This window comes from Geotrypetes seraphini, chromosome 12 (genome assembly GCF_902459505.1).
Source record: "Geotrypetes seraphini chromosome 12, aGeoSer1.1, whole genome shotgun sequence".
NCBI classification, from domain to species: domain Eukaryota; kingdom Metazoa; phylum Chordata; class Amphibia; order Gymnophiona; family Dermophiidae; genus Geotrypetes; species Geotrypetes seraphini.
In genome coordinates, this window is record NC_047095.1 from 3,758,721 (window position 1) to 3,774,051 (window position 15,331).

Consider the following 15,331-nt stretch of genomic DNA (forward strand, 5'->3'; position numbering starts at 1 on the left):
GTTGCCAAGCAAGAGAGTAAGCCCTTGCCCAAGGAACTATATCCAGTGTGGTAACCATGGATCCTAGAACCTGAAGATAATCTCACACCGAAAGAGTTGGACACTCCAGAAGTGAAAAAATCTTTGCACACAGCTTTTGTCTGCGAGCTTCTGGCCCGCAGCCATATTGAAGAGGATTCCCAGGTAGTCCAGCAACTATGTGGGTGTCAGATGGCTCTTCCTGAAATTGACAATCCAACCCAAGTCTTCTAGCACCAGGAGCACCTGCTTCACTGTGTGTCATCCCTCGGCTGACTTGTTTTGAATCTCTGACCACAAAAATCTCATGAATTTAGAAAAGGTGTCCGGCTCCTGGGGCATAGTCACCCTTAGATGACTTAAATTTGTGTTTCTTAGGCTGGAGAGTGTCTGTAGCCTGGCTGACTGAAGAGAAAGCTGTACCAAGCCCTGAAAGCAATGCCAGTCTCCCCGCCGGGCTAGCTGTTTGATCACCTGCTTCCATGTGTGTGTGGGGGGACTAAGTTGGGCGCTAAAGTTCTCCCCCAGCTGCGCCATGTGGCACAAGGATGCTCTAAAAGTGCTAAATTTGTGCAATCCTGGCAAGAATCCATATGAGGAGAGCCCAAGGACTCCATCCCAGCAGTTTTCTAGACAAAATTCAAAGTTTTAAGGAAGCAGGGAGCTGAAGAAAAAAATATCGCTAAAAATTCAAGATGGCCACTGGCACAACATTTGTGTCAAAATTGTAATATTTATCGCACTTCCCAAACTCTAAAAATGGCAATTTTAGGAATTTTCAGGAGGGGGAACATCCAGAAACAATCAAAGCCCCACTTTTCTAACCTTCCTCAATGTCTCTCACAGGGTGTCAAGCCTGTATACACACTGTGACCTGACAGGATCCGTGATGCAAACCTGCTTTCAGCTCTCTCACAGTAGCTGTAGGAGAATTTCACTGCCACAATACTGGGGATGCTTCCTCAAAACTGATCTTCAGGCTGCCAGTCAGACTCCTCTGTCTGACTATACCTCCACCCCTGTGGACCACTGGATGTGCACTAGGACGGGCGGAGGTGCGAAAATGCAGCTGGCACCCTGGAAGACATCGCCAAGCCTCCTAAGGGCAGCTAACAGCCTGCACTTGAGCTCTGCTTAACTGTAGGTGAGACCACTAAGGGATGACCCTGACCTCCATAGAAAACTACTGTATATACTCGAATATAAACCGAGATTTTGGGGCCAAAAAATTGGTCCAAAAATGGGGGGTCTTGTTTTTTATTTGAGCCACTACCACACAGCTGTCCCCCATTCAACTTCTGATGACCACCAGGGCTGTAATCTTCAATAGAATGGATCCCCGCCTGCTCTCCCCGATGAATACATGACCCCCCCATGATGAATCTTGAAGCCACTATCCTCCATGCACACAAACCCCCACCACCACCCTCCTCCATGTACGCCCCACTTGCCGACATCACGTTTTCAATACAGCATTGATGGTGGCAGCAGGTTCCCAGTACTAATGGTAAACGCGATTCAGTCGTAAAACTAGCTACGTTATCTGCTCTTACCACAACCTCTGGCAACACGTTCCAGAGCTTAACTATTCTCTGAGTGAAAAAACATTTCCTCCTATTGGTTTTAAAAGTATTTCCTTGTAACTTCATCGAGTGACCCTTAGTCTTTGTAATTTTTAACGGAGTGAAAAATCAATCCACTTGCACCCATTCTACTCTACTCAGGATTTTGTAGACTTCAATTATATCTCCCCTCAGCCATCTCTTTTCCAAGATGAGGAGCCTTAACCTTTTTAGTCTTTACTCATACGAGAGGAGTTCCATCCAGTGTTCCCGCTAAGCTGCGTTGGCCTGCGCTCACGCACAAAATATTACATCGCAGCGCAAAGTTTCTCTTCACAGCGCACACACGCGTCGGTAAGGTAAGGGGACGCATTGGGGGGATTGCACTTCCCCACAATTGCCATGCTTCGGTTCCTCTTCTTCCTTCCTCCCTCCCCCCCCCCCCCCCGCGGGACCCTGCGGCACCATCAACTCTTACTCCCTCTAATGTCGGCCCTGCAGCTCCAGACTTCCTCGCACCTTCTCCCCTCCCCCTTTGGATCGCTATTATTTTAAATGTTATAGCCGCGGAGCTGTATCCATCAGTGGAGATGTCTAACCTCGGCCTGCCCCGGAACTCTTACTGCAGCAGCCGCCCGTCTAGGCAGGAACAGGAAGTCACTGTTGCAGTAAGAGTTCCGGGGTAGGCCGAGGTTAGACATCTCCACTGATGGATACAGCTCCGCGGCTATAACATTTAAAATAATAGCGATCCAAAGGGGGAGGGGAGAAGGTGCGAGGAAGTCTGGAGCTGCAGGGCCGACATTAGAGGGAGTAAGAGTTGATGGTGCCGCAGGGTCCCGCGGGGGGGGGGGAGGAAGGAAGGAAGAAGAGGAACCGAAGCATGGCAATTGTGGGGAAGTGCAGAGCTGCAGGGAAGAGTGTTGCGGTACCCAGCTGGAGGGAGAAGGAAGATGAGGGAGGGAATTAAAGGAGATGCCAGGGCTTGGAGCGTAGGAGGAAGGTAGGCCAGTCTAAGGGAAAAGGAAGGGGGAGATGGGAGAGCATGGAGGGGGAGCGAAAGATGGAAGAAAAGGAAAGGAGAGAGATGCCAGAGAATCAGGGAAGGGGAGATACCAGACTATGAGGAGAGGTGTGGGAGAGGGAAGGCGAGGAGAGAGATGCCAGACCAATGGGGTGAAAGGAGAGATGGAAGGGGGAGGCATACAGTTTCTGGAAGGGGCATAGAAGGAGAGAAGATGCCATATAGGGGAAGAGAGACGGCAGACAGTGGATGGAAGGAAGAGAGTTACAAGAAGATGAGGAAAGGAGAAACCACAGAAGACAAAGGTAGAAAAAAATTTCTATTTATTTATTGCTTTAGGAGACATGTGTCACTGTTTCTGTGAAGCATTGTATGCAGAGTCCAGCTTCTTGCTGGTTCAATTTAACCTTTGTCTATGTATTTTTATTTTATCCCCCCTTTTACAAAACTGTGAAGCGTTTTTAGCACCAGCCTTGGTGGTAGCAGCTCTGATGCTCAGAATTTTATGAGCATCAGAGCTGTTACCTCCGTAGCTAAAATCCACACTACAGTTTTGTAAAAGAGGGAGGGGTTAGTTTGTGATTACATATTCCTTACTAGGCGAAGGTGTTTTCTGTGTTCTGTGTGTTCGAAAGACATGGTTTTCTGTTAGGATTGACGGTGTAGGATTGATCTGTGCTGGTCTGGCTTGTTTAGTTTTACAATGGGTGTATTGATGTACTGCTCACTGCAATATGTAAGATGCTGCCTTTTCCTAGGTACTCATGTGTGACGTGTGGTTTGTTACTAAAAATCATGTTTTTCTTACAGATGGGGGGGGGTGCCAAAAAATGATGGGCCCCGGATGTTACATATGCTAGGTACGCCACTGTATGTAAAGATACCAGAAAGCTGGCGTAGCAAAAACTTCTAAGTTTTGAGTATTTAACCCTCCCACAATCTCACGGGCACTCGTTTCAAGTTTATTGAGATTTTGATTTAAACGCAATATCAAATATTTTCAATGCGTATAACAAAAATAAATTTGGGGAAATAAATAAAACCATTTGAACCAGTGTTCCCGCTAAGCTGCGCTGGCGTGCGCTGGCGCACAAAATATTACATCGCAGCGCACACGTTTCTCGTCACAGCGCACGATCGGAAGAGGCGTACGGCAGATGGCAGGGCGGCGAGAGGAGAATCGGGCGAGTTGGCTCATAACTTGCTGGCGCCCGATATTTTTGGCTCACGGTGAAAAAAGTTTGCTCACAACACCCGCCCGCTTAGAGGGAACACTGGTTCCATCCCCTTTATCATTTTGGTTGCTCTTCTTTGAACCTTTTCTAGTACTGCTATATCTTTCTTGAGATAAGGAGACCAGAATTGAATGCAATACTATCTTGAGATAAGGAGACCAGATAAAGCTGGTGTTAGGGGACAACTCCAGGAGGCCCCACGGTCCGGGTATTTTTTCCCCTTGTAGGAATATCTCCCTCCCTCCCTTCCCCTCACCTTCGCGGTGCTTTTCAAAACCAAAGTTTTCACTTTCAAAGGGCACCTGATGCGGTAGCCCCAATGCTTCTCCTCTGACTCAACTTTCTGTTTCCTCCTAGGCAGCTTGCGTCAGAGGAGAAGCATTGGGGCTGCCATGTCAGAGGCCCTCTGAGAGTGAAAACTTTGGTTTATGAAAAGCGCCGTGAAGGTGAGGGGAAGGGATAGAGATGAACCGACAAAAGGAAGAGGTTGAGTGGTGCTTCAGGCTAATTTTGTGGAGAAACAGGTGGGGGGGGGGAGGAAGGAAGACAGATGCTGGATGTTAGATGGGGAAAGTGAGAGGGGAGCAAATGCTGAATGGAAGTGGAAAGGGGGGAGCAGACACTGGATGGAAGTGGGGAGTACAGAGAGAGGGGAGCAATTGCTGGAAGGAAGTGGGGAGGAGAGAGAGGGGAGCAGACACTGAATGGAGGTTGAGAGAGGGGGAGCAGATGCTGGATCGAAGTGGGGGAAGAGAGAGGGGAAGCAGTCATTGGAAGGAAGTGGGGAGGACAGAGAGGGAAGCAGACACTGAATGGGAGAGAGAGGGGGAGCAGACGCTAAATAGAAGTGGGGAGGAAAGAGAGGGGGAGCAGATGCTGGATCGAAGTGGAGAGGAGAGAGAGCACATACTGGATAGAAGGGGGGATAAAGAAAAAAAGGGCACATGCTGGATTGGGGAAGAGATACTGAAAGGGGTGAGGGAAAGAGGTGGCAAGCTGTAGGTAGATACAATGAAAAGGGAGAAATTGAGAACTGGATAGTAAGAAAGAATTTAATCTAGACAGAGGCAGAAAATAAATTGGGAAGGAAGACCAGAGAAGAAAAAGGAAGGGAGATCTTGTTGCCTATTCTCTTAATTAAGAACATAAGAGCTGCAATACTGGGACAGACTGAAGGTCTATCAAGCCCAGTATCCTGTTTCCAGCAATGGCCAATCCAGGTCACAATTATCTGGGAAGATCCTAAAAAAAGAAAACAGATTTTATGCTGCTTAGCCTAGAAAAAAGTAGATATTCTCAAGTTTTTGTAGACTGACTCATCAGGATCACCCAAATTTCTAATCTCGGTTTATACCTGAGTCATCCTTTTTTCCTCTTCTTTTTTTTTTGGGGGGGGGGGGGAGGTCACCTTGGTTTATATTCAAATTGGTTTATATTCGAGTATACAGGTATGTAGGCTGGCCAACAGGTACCGAATAAGGGATTGGCCTGTCAGCTACAGACCGAATTCTGTGAATTCTCAAGCAGGCAGAGCTTCATATTCGCTTCAAGCACAAAATTACCCGAAAAGGGGACGAAATTATATCAAATTAAAAATAATAAAATGGGAAGAGCAGAACACACACAACTGCAGTCATATGTGCAGAAGGAAAAAAACTGTAGAGGGTGCTAAACTGCATAGTGAAGTACACCAGGGGCAGAGTGAAAAATCCGGAGTTGATTCCTTCTGCAGCATTCGGGTATGGGGAAATAACCCAGCTGTCTAGAATGTCTCACCTATTGCACTGGATTATTGATTTTAAAAAGTTTATATATCATATTCCTATATAGATAATCAATGCAATAAAATCAATAAATTAAACAAATACAACATAGACAAATATTCAAAAATACTAATAACTATAAGTTACAATTGCTCACACATAGGGCCCTTTTCTTAATGTTTTGTTATAAAAAGAACAGGTTGAAATGGACACTCATTTTCAGAAATAAATACTGACAACCACTAAACACATGTATCTTCCTTTTTATTTCCAAACAGGTTACAGCATAACAAGTATAAAGGGGGACAAAGTATCTCCAAATATATTGGAGTTCATCTGGGAAAAAAAATGACTACACACAAGTGCAGATTTTCAGAAACTATAATAGAAGCCTACACCTTCTGAATTTCCTTTAAGACTCTCTTGCCTTAAATTCTCAGCTTGCAGCAAAGGCTTCAATTGTGATATCAAAGAGATCAACTTCATAAAAGCATACAGTCTGTTAAAAGATTAAGACCTCTATTGTTCCATGATATAATATGCAAATTACAAAAGAGACTACTGACTGCAGCCACAGAATGACAGATATTTGCCAGAGGGCCTGTTATAAAAAATGTATCTTTGAACAAAGCGCTTAGCATATTTCAAAAGTCATTAAAACAAATCTCATGTGATATGTTTCAAAGTAGGGCAAAGGATGAAAAAAAAAGTTAAAATGCTACACACCTTTTGCTTTAATTTATTCTTCATGTCTTTTATTCCTTGCTTGGCATGATTTTTTGCCTAGAAAATTAAAACAAAGGGGATCAGAGCAACTCAGTAGGAAGCAAGTGGTGATCAGAGGATCAAGCTCCATCAGCTACAGAAGAATGAAATTTTATTCAATCAAGTTATTGTAGTGTAAAGAAAGATTTTGACCTTTATGGAGAATTACATCCTATGCTCCTCCCACCATTTCATACGCAACATTTCAGAAGTGCACAGAGCTGATATCAATAGGTGCCCTGTACATGCTACTTCTAAAGCTGCTGTTTCTGAAATCCTTCTACAGTGGTACCTTGGATTACGAGCGTAATCCGTTCCAGGAGCATGCTCGTAATCCAAAATGCTCGTTTATCAAAGCGAGTTTCCCCATAGGAAATAATGGAAACTCGCTTTGATGCGTTTCCCCCCCCCCCCCCGAGAACAGGCATTGCTCCCCTCGAAGGCCCCCCCTGCGATCAGGCACCCCCCCTGCCTCGAACCGGCACCCCCCCCCGCCACGATCCGACCCCCCCTGACACAATTGGGCACCCCCCCGACACGATCCAACATCCCCCCCGACACAATTGGGCACCCTCCCCGCCGCTTCTTACCCTCATCTGAGCACTCTTGAAGATCGGCCTACTCGTCTGCTGGGCCTTGAGCATCTGAGCATGCTCAAGGCCTAGCAGACGAGTAGGCCGATCTTCAAGAGTGCCCAGATGAGGGTAAGAAGCGGCGGGGGGGGTGTGTGCCCAATCGTGTCGGGGGGGGGGGGGGGTCGGATCGTGGCGGGGGGGTGCCGGATTGCAGGGGGGGGTGCTCGTAAATCAAGCCATGCTCGGTTTCCGAGGCACCGATTTTGCAAATGTTTTGCTCATCTTGCAAAACACTCGCAAACCGGTGCACTCGTAAACCGAGGTACCACTGTATTTGCTTCTCTGGACATTTCCCTGTGAGTAGCCATATTCAGAATAATGTCAGGACTCTGCTTACTGATGGTGTATGCGATTGACTCAATGGAACTGCACCCTAGCATAAAAAATGCTTCTCTAGAGTTGGGAGTGGTACCTGAAGATTGGAGAAGGGCGGATGTGGTCCCTTCTCCACAAAAGTGGAAATAAGGAAGAACTAGGGAACTATAGGCCTGTAAGTCTGACTTCTGTGGAAAGAACTTTTAAAACAGAGAATGGATTCTCTAAAGCAGTGGTCTCAAACTTGTGGCCCAGGAGCCACATGCGGCCCGTCAGGTACTATTTTGAGGCCCTTGGTATGTTTATTATAATCACAAAAATAAAATAAAACAGTTTCTTGATCATATGTCTCTTTAGCTATAAATTACAATATTATTATTAAGACTTAGCCAAAAGGAAAGATTTATAAACTATAGAATTTTACTTCATGCAAAATTGTCATTCTTTAATAACACATTAACTATTTTTTTCTGAGGCCCTCTACGTACCTACAAATCCAAAATGTGGCCCTGCAAAAGGTTTGAGTTTGAGACCACTGCTCTAAAGGCAGGTCTTGTCAGACAAATCTGATCAATTTCTTTGACTGGATGACTAGAGAATTGGTTAGAGGGAGTGCACTAGATGTAGTATACTTAGATTTTAGTAAAACCTTTGACAGTGTTCCACACAGGCGTCTAATAAATAAACTGAGTGCCCTCAGGATGGGCCCCAAAGTGATGGACTGGGTCAGCAACTGGTTGAATGGAAGGCAACAGAGTAGTGGTCAATGGAGATTGCTCTGAGGAAAGGGATGCTACTAGTGGTGAGACTCAAGGTTTGATTCTTGGGCCTGTTTTTTTTAACATTTTTGTAAGCGATAAGATAAGATTTGCCTCTTTGTAGATGATACCAAAATCTGCAATAGAGTAGACATCCCTGATGGTGTGAATAACATGAGGAAGGAACTAGTGAAGATTGAAGAATGGTCTGAAATTTGGCAGCAAAGATTAAATGCTAAGAAATGTAAAATCATTCGTTTAGGGCTGCAAAAACCTGAAGGAATGGTACAGTCTAGGGGTCAAACAGATTAAAAAGGCGACAGTGATAGCTATAAGGATGCTAGGGAGAGGGAGAGATATGGTTAGTCGGAAAAAGGAGGTATTGATGCCCCTGTATAAGACTCATTTAGAATATTGTGTACAATTCTGGAGACCGCATCTTCAAAAAGATATAAAGAGGATGGAGTCGATCCAGAGGAAGGCTTCTAAAATGGTGTGTGATCTTTGTAATAAGAAACGACAGAGATCCACAAAGAGTGAAGACAAACTAAAGATGAAGAGGACCGGAAGGGGTATCAGACAACCCGACACTCAATATTAGAGTGCTGGGAGCGAATCCTCATTTAACCCCGCGGTACCTCCACCACCTTATTATGCGTATTATTTTTTGATTATTCTTTGTATTTGACTAAAAAGCTCATTGATTTACTATTTGTAAGGCCTTTAAGGTTACTTGTATTTCATGTCAATTAATTTAACATAACTTAGCTTTGCTTTTCATTTGCTTTCATTTTCAGCAAAGTACTTCCCCCAAACGCCAACGCGTTTCGATGTCCTTTGTCAAGGCGACATGGGGAGCTGAAAATAAAAGAACAAACCATTACCCTACAAAAGGGATACCCTTACATACCATATTAAGCACCCCCCTCAGCTAAATCTAAAAACTACTCACTTTAAAGTTAGAACAGTCACTGCATACCACCACCGGCTGCAAACGCACGCCGGGGCAGACTCACTCTGGGATTTAAATACCACCCACCTGGACCGCTCATCCGGGAAACACCCTCTGACCTAAGAACATTTACTTAAAGGGACCCGTACCTAATCATTCATCAAGAAAACAGACTTAAAGGTCAGCCTGCGCTAACCAATCGGATGTTTCGTTAAGCCCCTTAGGGGACATGGAATCTAATACAAACATCCAACGGAGCTCACAGCGGTTGAGCCTCCGGGCAGTGTTACCTCCCTCCCACCCTTCTGTGATTTGGTCCAACACCCTCCATTTAAGATCTTTTAATGTGTGGCCATGCCTAATCCAATGGCAAACCAACGGAGATGATTCCATGTGGGTATGCACTCTTGATTTATGTTCTGTTAATCGAACCCTTATAGGGTTCGGGGTAATCATCTCCCCTGCGGGTCATGTCAGTGGTGTGAATTTACCATTCCGGGGGAGTATTGGGTTCATCCCAATACGGGGGTTAGGTATCAGATTAAACATAATACCACTTGCCGTTCTGCTAATGTAATCTACGTGATACAATGTCCATGCCCCTTGTTGTATGTGGGTCGAACCACTCGCCCTATAAGGGTTCGATTAACAGAACATAAATCAAGAGTGCATACCCACATGGAATCATCTCCGTTGGTTTGCCATTGGATTAGGCATGGCCACACATTAAAAGATCTTAAATGGAGGGTGTTGGACCAAATCACAGAAGGGTGGGAGGGAGGTAACACTGCCCAGAGGCTCAACCGCTGTGAGCTCCGTTAGATGTTTGTATTAGATTCCATGTCCCCTAAGGGGCTTAACGAAACGTCCGATTGGTTAGCGCAGGCTGACCTTTAAGTCTGTTTTCTTGATGAATGATTAGGTACGGGTCCCTTTAAGTAAATGTTCTTAGGTCAGAGGGTGTTTCCCGGATGAGCGGTCCAGGTGGGTGGTATTTAAATCCCAGAGTGAGTCTGCCCCGGCGTGCGTTTGCAGCCGGTGGTGGTATGCAGTGACTGTTCTAACTTTAAAGTGAGTAGTTTTTAGATTTAGCTGAGGGGGGTGCTTAATATGGTATGTAAGGGTATCCCTTTTGTAGGGTAATGGTTTGTTCTTTTATTTTCAGCTCCCCATGTCGCCTTGACAAAGGACATCGAAACGCGTTGGCGTTTGGGGGAAGTACTTTGCTGAAAATGAAAGCAAATGAAAAGCAAAGCTAAGTTATGTTAAATTAATTGACATGAAATACAAGTAACCTTAAAGGCCTTACAAATAGTAAATCAATGAGCTTTTTAGTCAAATACAAAGAATAATCAAAAAATAATACGCATAATAAGGTGGTGGAGGTACTGCGGGGTTAAATGAGGATTCGCTCCCAGCACTCTAATATTGAGTGTCGGGTTGTCTGATACCCCTTCCGGTCCTCTTCATCTTTAGTTTGTCTTCACTCTTTGTGGATCTCTGTCGTTTCTTATTGGAATTTTCTCATATAGAAGATTGTGGAGTTGTGATGGCTTTAACGCAAGGAAACCCAATAGTTTTTTCTTTTTCGGAGGAGCAGAGGACGGAATTATTGAAACGGCCCACCCTTATTGAAGGGGGGGTCCTTACCACTGGTTCTTCCACGTGGTTTGAAGTAGAAGTGGTACAGAAGAAATTAGTAAGGGCGGAATTACATGCTAATACTTTGGCCCAGTATGTTTCTTCTGCTATGATACCTAGAGGATTGAGAATTCAAAAAGGGCCCACCTTATTTGCAAATGAGGCACAATTCCAGGAGAAATGGTGCGCGATATTGAACAAATGTAGCTTCGATTTGATGTTGCTGATTATTGAGCAAATCACAGTTTTAGAAGTAGAACTAAAGAAAACGATTGATGATACCAAATCCTTAATTCGCGAAGCTTGTGCAAATGATAGTGAATTCTCATCCCTAGAGAGTGATCAAAATAGTAAGATAGACTCATATAAAGAGTCAATAAAGCAATCTAAGATCAAGAAATATAGAAGGGACGAACGTGACTATGCTTTGAACCAAGTATATCTTTGGAGATTTAGAAATAATGTCCCCCAAAAACAGCCTTTTGAGGACGATCATCTGTCCACGGATTCCAGCTCCTCCAGTAGTTACAGTGGAGGGCCCCCAGGATTGAGGGGCCAACGGGGCCAGGGGGGTTTTCCATCACGAGGACCCAGAGGCAGACAAAAGAGTCGGGGGTCAAGACGTGTGGCATTTCAGGGGCAGCAGCAAGTATATGCCCAGGGCCCCCAGACGAGGTCCCAGCTCCGGCCCAATCAGCTGTAATTAATCTGATGAACCACAATATTACGCCCATTCAGGAGAAAGTGCTAAACTTGGGTATGGGGTTTGTGCCCACAGCACATTATGATGCGTTTAGTACACGCCTGTCTATATATAGTTTACTCCGGAAGTTACATGTGAAAGTATTCTTCCAAGAACATGATTCTGTGAATGATGGGACGTTGATATCAACTAAATCACATTGGTGCCCGGCGTCCCCATTGCACCCCAATTTGATAACATTCCGTGATGTAATATTATCAGAAGTGGAGGAATTGGAAAAGCAGAATGCTCATGTGTCGCCCAAATTTAACACGTCTTATCCTGAATGGTGCGCCTTGCAACAATTGCGGGAGGATACATCTGTAATATTCTCCCGAGCTGACAAAGGGGGCGCGATTGTGCTGTGGTCGAAGGAGCAATATTTGAGAGAAGCCCACAGACAATTAGATGACCCTAATTTTTACCAGCTATTGCCGGAGGATCCAGCAAAAGAACTGAAATCTATAATCTCCAAGCTGGTCACCAAAGCATATAAGCAAAAAATGATTACGTGCAGAGAAGCATCGTTCCTTAATCCTAGTTTCTACGTTACTCCCGTCATCTACTTCCTTCCGAAAATCCATAAAAGTCTCACCACACCCCCTGGACGCCCAATTGTCTCGATGCGTGACTCTCCCTTGGAGCCGTTATCCAAGTTTTTGGATATCTTTTTGAAGCAACAAGTCCCTTCAATAAAATCTTACATCAAGGATACGAATCATATGCTTAGAATGATTGCTGACATGGATGCATGTGAACCTCATTGGATTTTGGCAACGTTGGATGTGACAGCGTTGTATACCATGATCCCTATGGACAGGGCCCTGGCCATAGTAAATGGCATTTGTAGGGAACAAACTATTAGACCTCATCTATTGCCAGAAATACTGATGGAAATGGCCCAGTTGGTGTTGACCAGAAGTTATTTCTGGTTTCACAATCAATTCTATTTGCAGAAGCATGGCATTGCCATGGGAGCGTCTTTGGCACCTTCTCTAGCGGCTTTGTACATGGCAGATTTAGAAGAACGCTTGATCTATCCTTTACCATTATTCAACAAAGTTAAACTTTGGAAAAGATTTTTGGACGACATTCTGTGTGTGTGGACGTCATCAGAGGAAGAGTTGCTGGTGTTTATTGATACTTTGAACACTTTAGATCAAAATATCAAATTTACGGCGACCATAAATCATAGGGAGATCCCGTTTCTGGACATCCTAATTCTAAAGGGGGCCACACATCTACAAACCTCTCTGTACAGAAAACAGACGGACCGTAATAGTCTTTTACGGTTTCACAGCTTTCATCCAGATAGCCTTAAGAGAAGTTTACCCATTAGTCAGTTCTTAAGGCTAAGAAGGATATGTCATTCATCAGATGAGTTTCGCAGCCATGCCAAGGACATGAAAAGAAGATTTTATCAACGTGGCTATCCATACATCACTGTTAAACAGGCGTATAAACGAGCTAAATATGCCCACAGAGAATGGTTGCTGCAGGAGGTGACCAAAGATGAACAGTCTCTGGACATGGTAGCTTTCGTGCAGGAGTTCTCCACCCTTGCCCACCGGGTGGCAGATATTGTTAAAAAACATTGGCACATCCCTAAATTGGTTATCCCCACCCTTGAGGAAGTTCCATTGTGCTCCTATCGCAGAAGAAGGAATTTGGGAGAGTTCCTCAACCATTATAAACTTCAAGATAGGCCCCCCAGGGTTCGGGGTAATCATCTCCCCTGCGGGTCATGTCAGTGGTGTGAATTTACCATTCCGGGGGAGTATTGGGTTCATCCCAATACGGGGGTTAGGTATCAGATTAAACATAATACCACTTGCCGTTCTGCTAATGTAATCTACGTGATACAATGTCCATGCCCCTTGTTGTATGTGGGTCGAACCACTCGCCCTATAAGGGTTCGATTAACAGAACATAAATCAAGAGTGCATACCCACATGGAATCATCTCCGTTGGTTTGCCATTGGATTAGGCATGGCCACACATTAAAAGATCTTAAATGGAGGGTGTTGGACCAAATCACAGAAGGGTGGGAGGGAGGTAACACTGCCCGGAGGCTCAACCGCTGTGAGCTCCGTTGGATGTTTGTATTAGATTCCATGTCCCCTAAGGGGCTTAACGAAACGTCCGATTGGTTAGCGCAGGCTGACCTTTAAGTCTGTTTTCTTGATGAATGATTAGGTACGGGTCCCTTTAAGTAAATGTTCTTAGGTCAGAGGGTGTTTCCCGGATGAGCGGTCCAGGTGGGTGGTATTTAAATCCCAGAGTGAGTCTGCCCCGGAGTGCGTTTGCAGCCGGTGGTGGTATGCAGTGACTGTTCTCACTTTAAAGTGAGTAGTTTTTAGATTTAGCTGAGGGGGGTGCTTAATATGGTATGTAAGGGTATCCCTTTTGTAGGGTAATGGTTTGTTCTTTTATTTTCAGCTCCCCATGTCGCCTTGACAAAGGACATCGAAACGCGTTGGCGTTTGGGGGAAGTACTTTGCTGAAAATGAAAGCAAATGAAAAGCAAAGCTAAGTTATGTTAAATTAATTGACATGAAATACAAGTAACCTTAAAGGCCTTACAAATAGTAAATCAATGAGCTTTTTAGTCAAATACAAAGAATAATCAAAAAATAATACGCATAATAAGGTGGTGGAGGTACCGCGGGGTTAAATGAGGATTCGCTCCCAGCACTCTAATATTGAGTGTCGGGTTGTCTGATACCCCTTCCGGTCCTCTTCATCTTTAGTTTGTCTTCACTCTTTGTGGATCTCTGTCGTTTCTTATTGGAATTTTCTCATATAGAAGATTGTGGAGTTGTGATCTTTGTAATAAGGCATATCGGGACAGACTTAAAGGCAGGAGAGGGGAGATATGATAGACATTTAAATACCTACGTGGCGTAAAGGCGCATGAGTTGAGTCTCTTTCAATTGAAAGGAAGCACTGGAATAAGAGGGCATAGGATGAAGTTGAGAGGTGAGAGGCTCCAGAGTAATCTAAGGAAATACTTTTTTACAGAAAGGATGGTAGATGCATGGAACAGTTTCTCAGAAGAAGTGGTGGAGACTGTCTGAATTCAAGAAGACGTGGGATAGGCATGTGGGATCTCTTAGAGAGAGAAAGAGATAATGGTTACTGCGGATGGGCAGACTAGATGGGCCATTTGGCCTTTATCTGCCATCATGTTTCGGTTCAATTTGTACTGCAACAACCCTCAGTAGTAAACTACAATCAACAAAGAGCATTGGAAAAATGTGTATAATCCCGAACATGAGGATATAATCATCTCCACCTGTCTTCTACCTGTAAGGTGCATAGAAGGCCTGAAAGAATTTCCTATCACTTTTCCCATAACTCCCTGAATTATCTAAAGAAGGAGTCACTGTCAAATTGAAATCTCCCCACACTATAAGAGACCCCTCACTAAGATGAAGGATAATGGCTCCCTGACCCTTGTTTGGAACATACACATTAACTAGAGATTACAGAGTTCCATTAATAAGAACCTCCCATGTGGGTCACACACCACTCTCTGCACCTCCACCTTCAATCACTGGGCAAAGACAACATCCACCTCACCCTTCTTGGAAGAGCCAACTCGAGAAGCCCAATAAGAGATTGGGAACCTAGAATCCCTCAGTAAATGTTCATGTATTCGCAGGAGATGGGTTTCCTAAACCATACATATATGTTGAGGTTCCAGAGGAGGGTGAGATGGCCTTTTCACAACTGACCTCAGCGAAATCATCATCACCCCGATCCTAAAAGACCCAAAAGGACCAACAGACCAACTATCCAACTACAGACCCATTGCTTCAATACCCCTATATGTCAAACTAACAGAAGGACTAGTCGCCAAACTCCTAACCAACTATCTAGAAGACTATAACATACTTCACCCCACGCAATCAGGCTTCA

At 44.6% G+C, this 15,331-nt stretch overlaps 1 protein-coding gene across 4 annotated transcripts in view; it reads right to left on the minus strand.

Annotated features, from left to right (window-relative positions):
• DENND1B (DENN domain containing 1B) overlaps positions 1–15,331 on the minus strand; it is a 454,561-nt gene that overhangs the window by 67,533 nt on the left and 371,697 nt on the right. For all 4 annotated transcript variants that reach the window (XM_033917142.1, XM_033917140.1, XM_033917139.1 and 1 more), the window contains one exon: positions 6,329–6,385. In XM_033917142.1, coding sequence (XP_033773033.1) covers positions 6,329–6,385 — 57 coding nt within the window. The remainder of the gene's footprint in view (positions 1–6,328; positions 6,386–15,331) is intronic.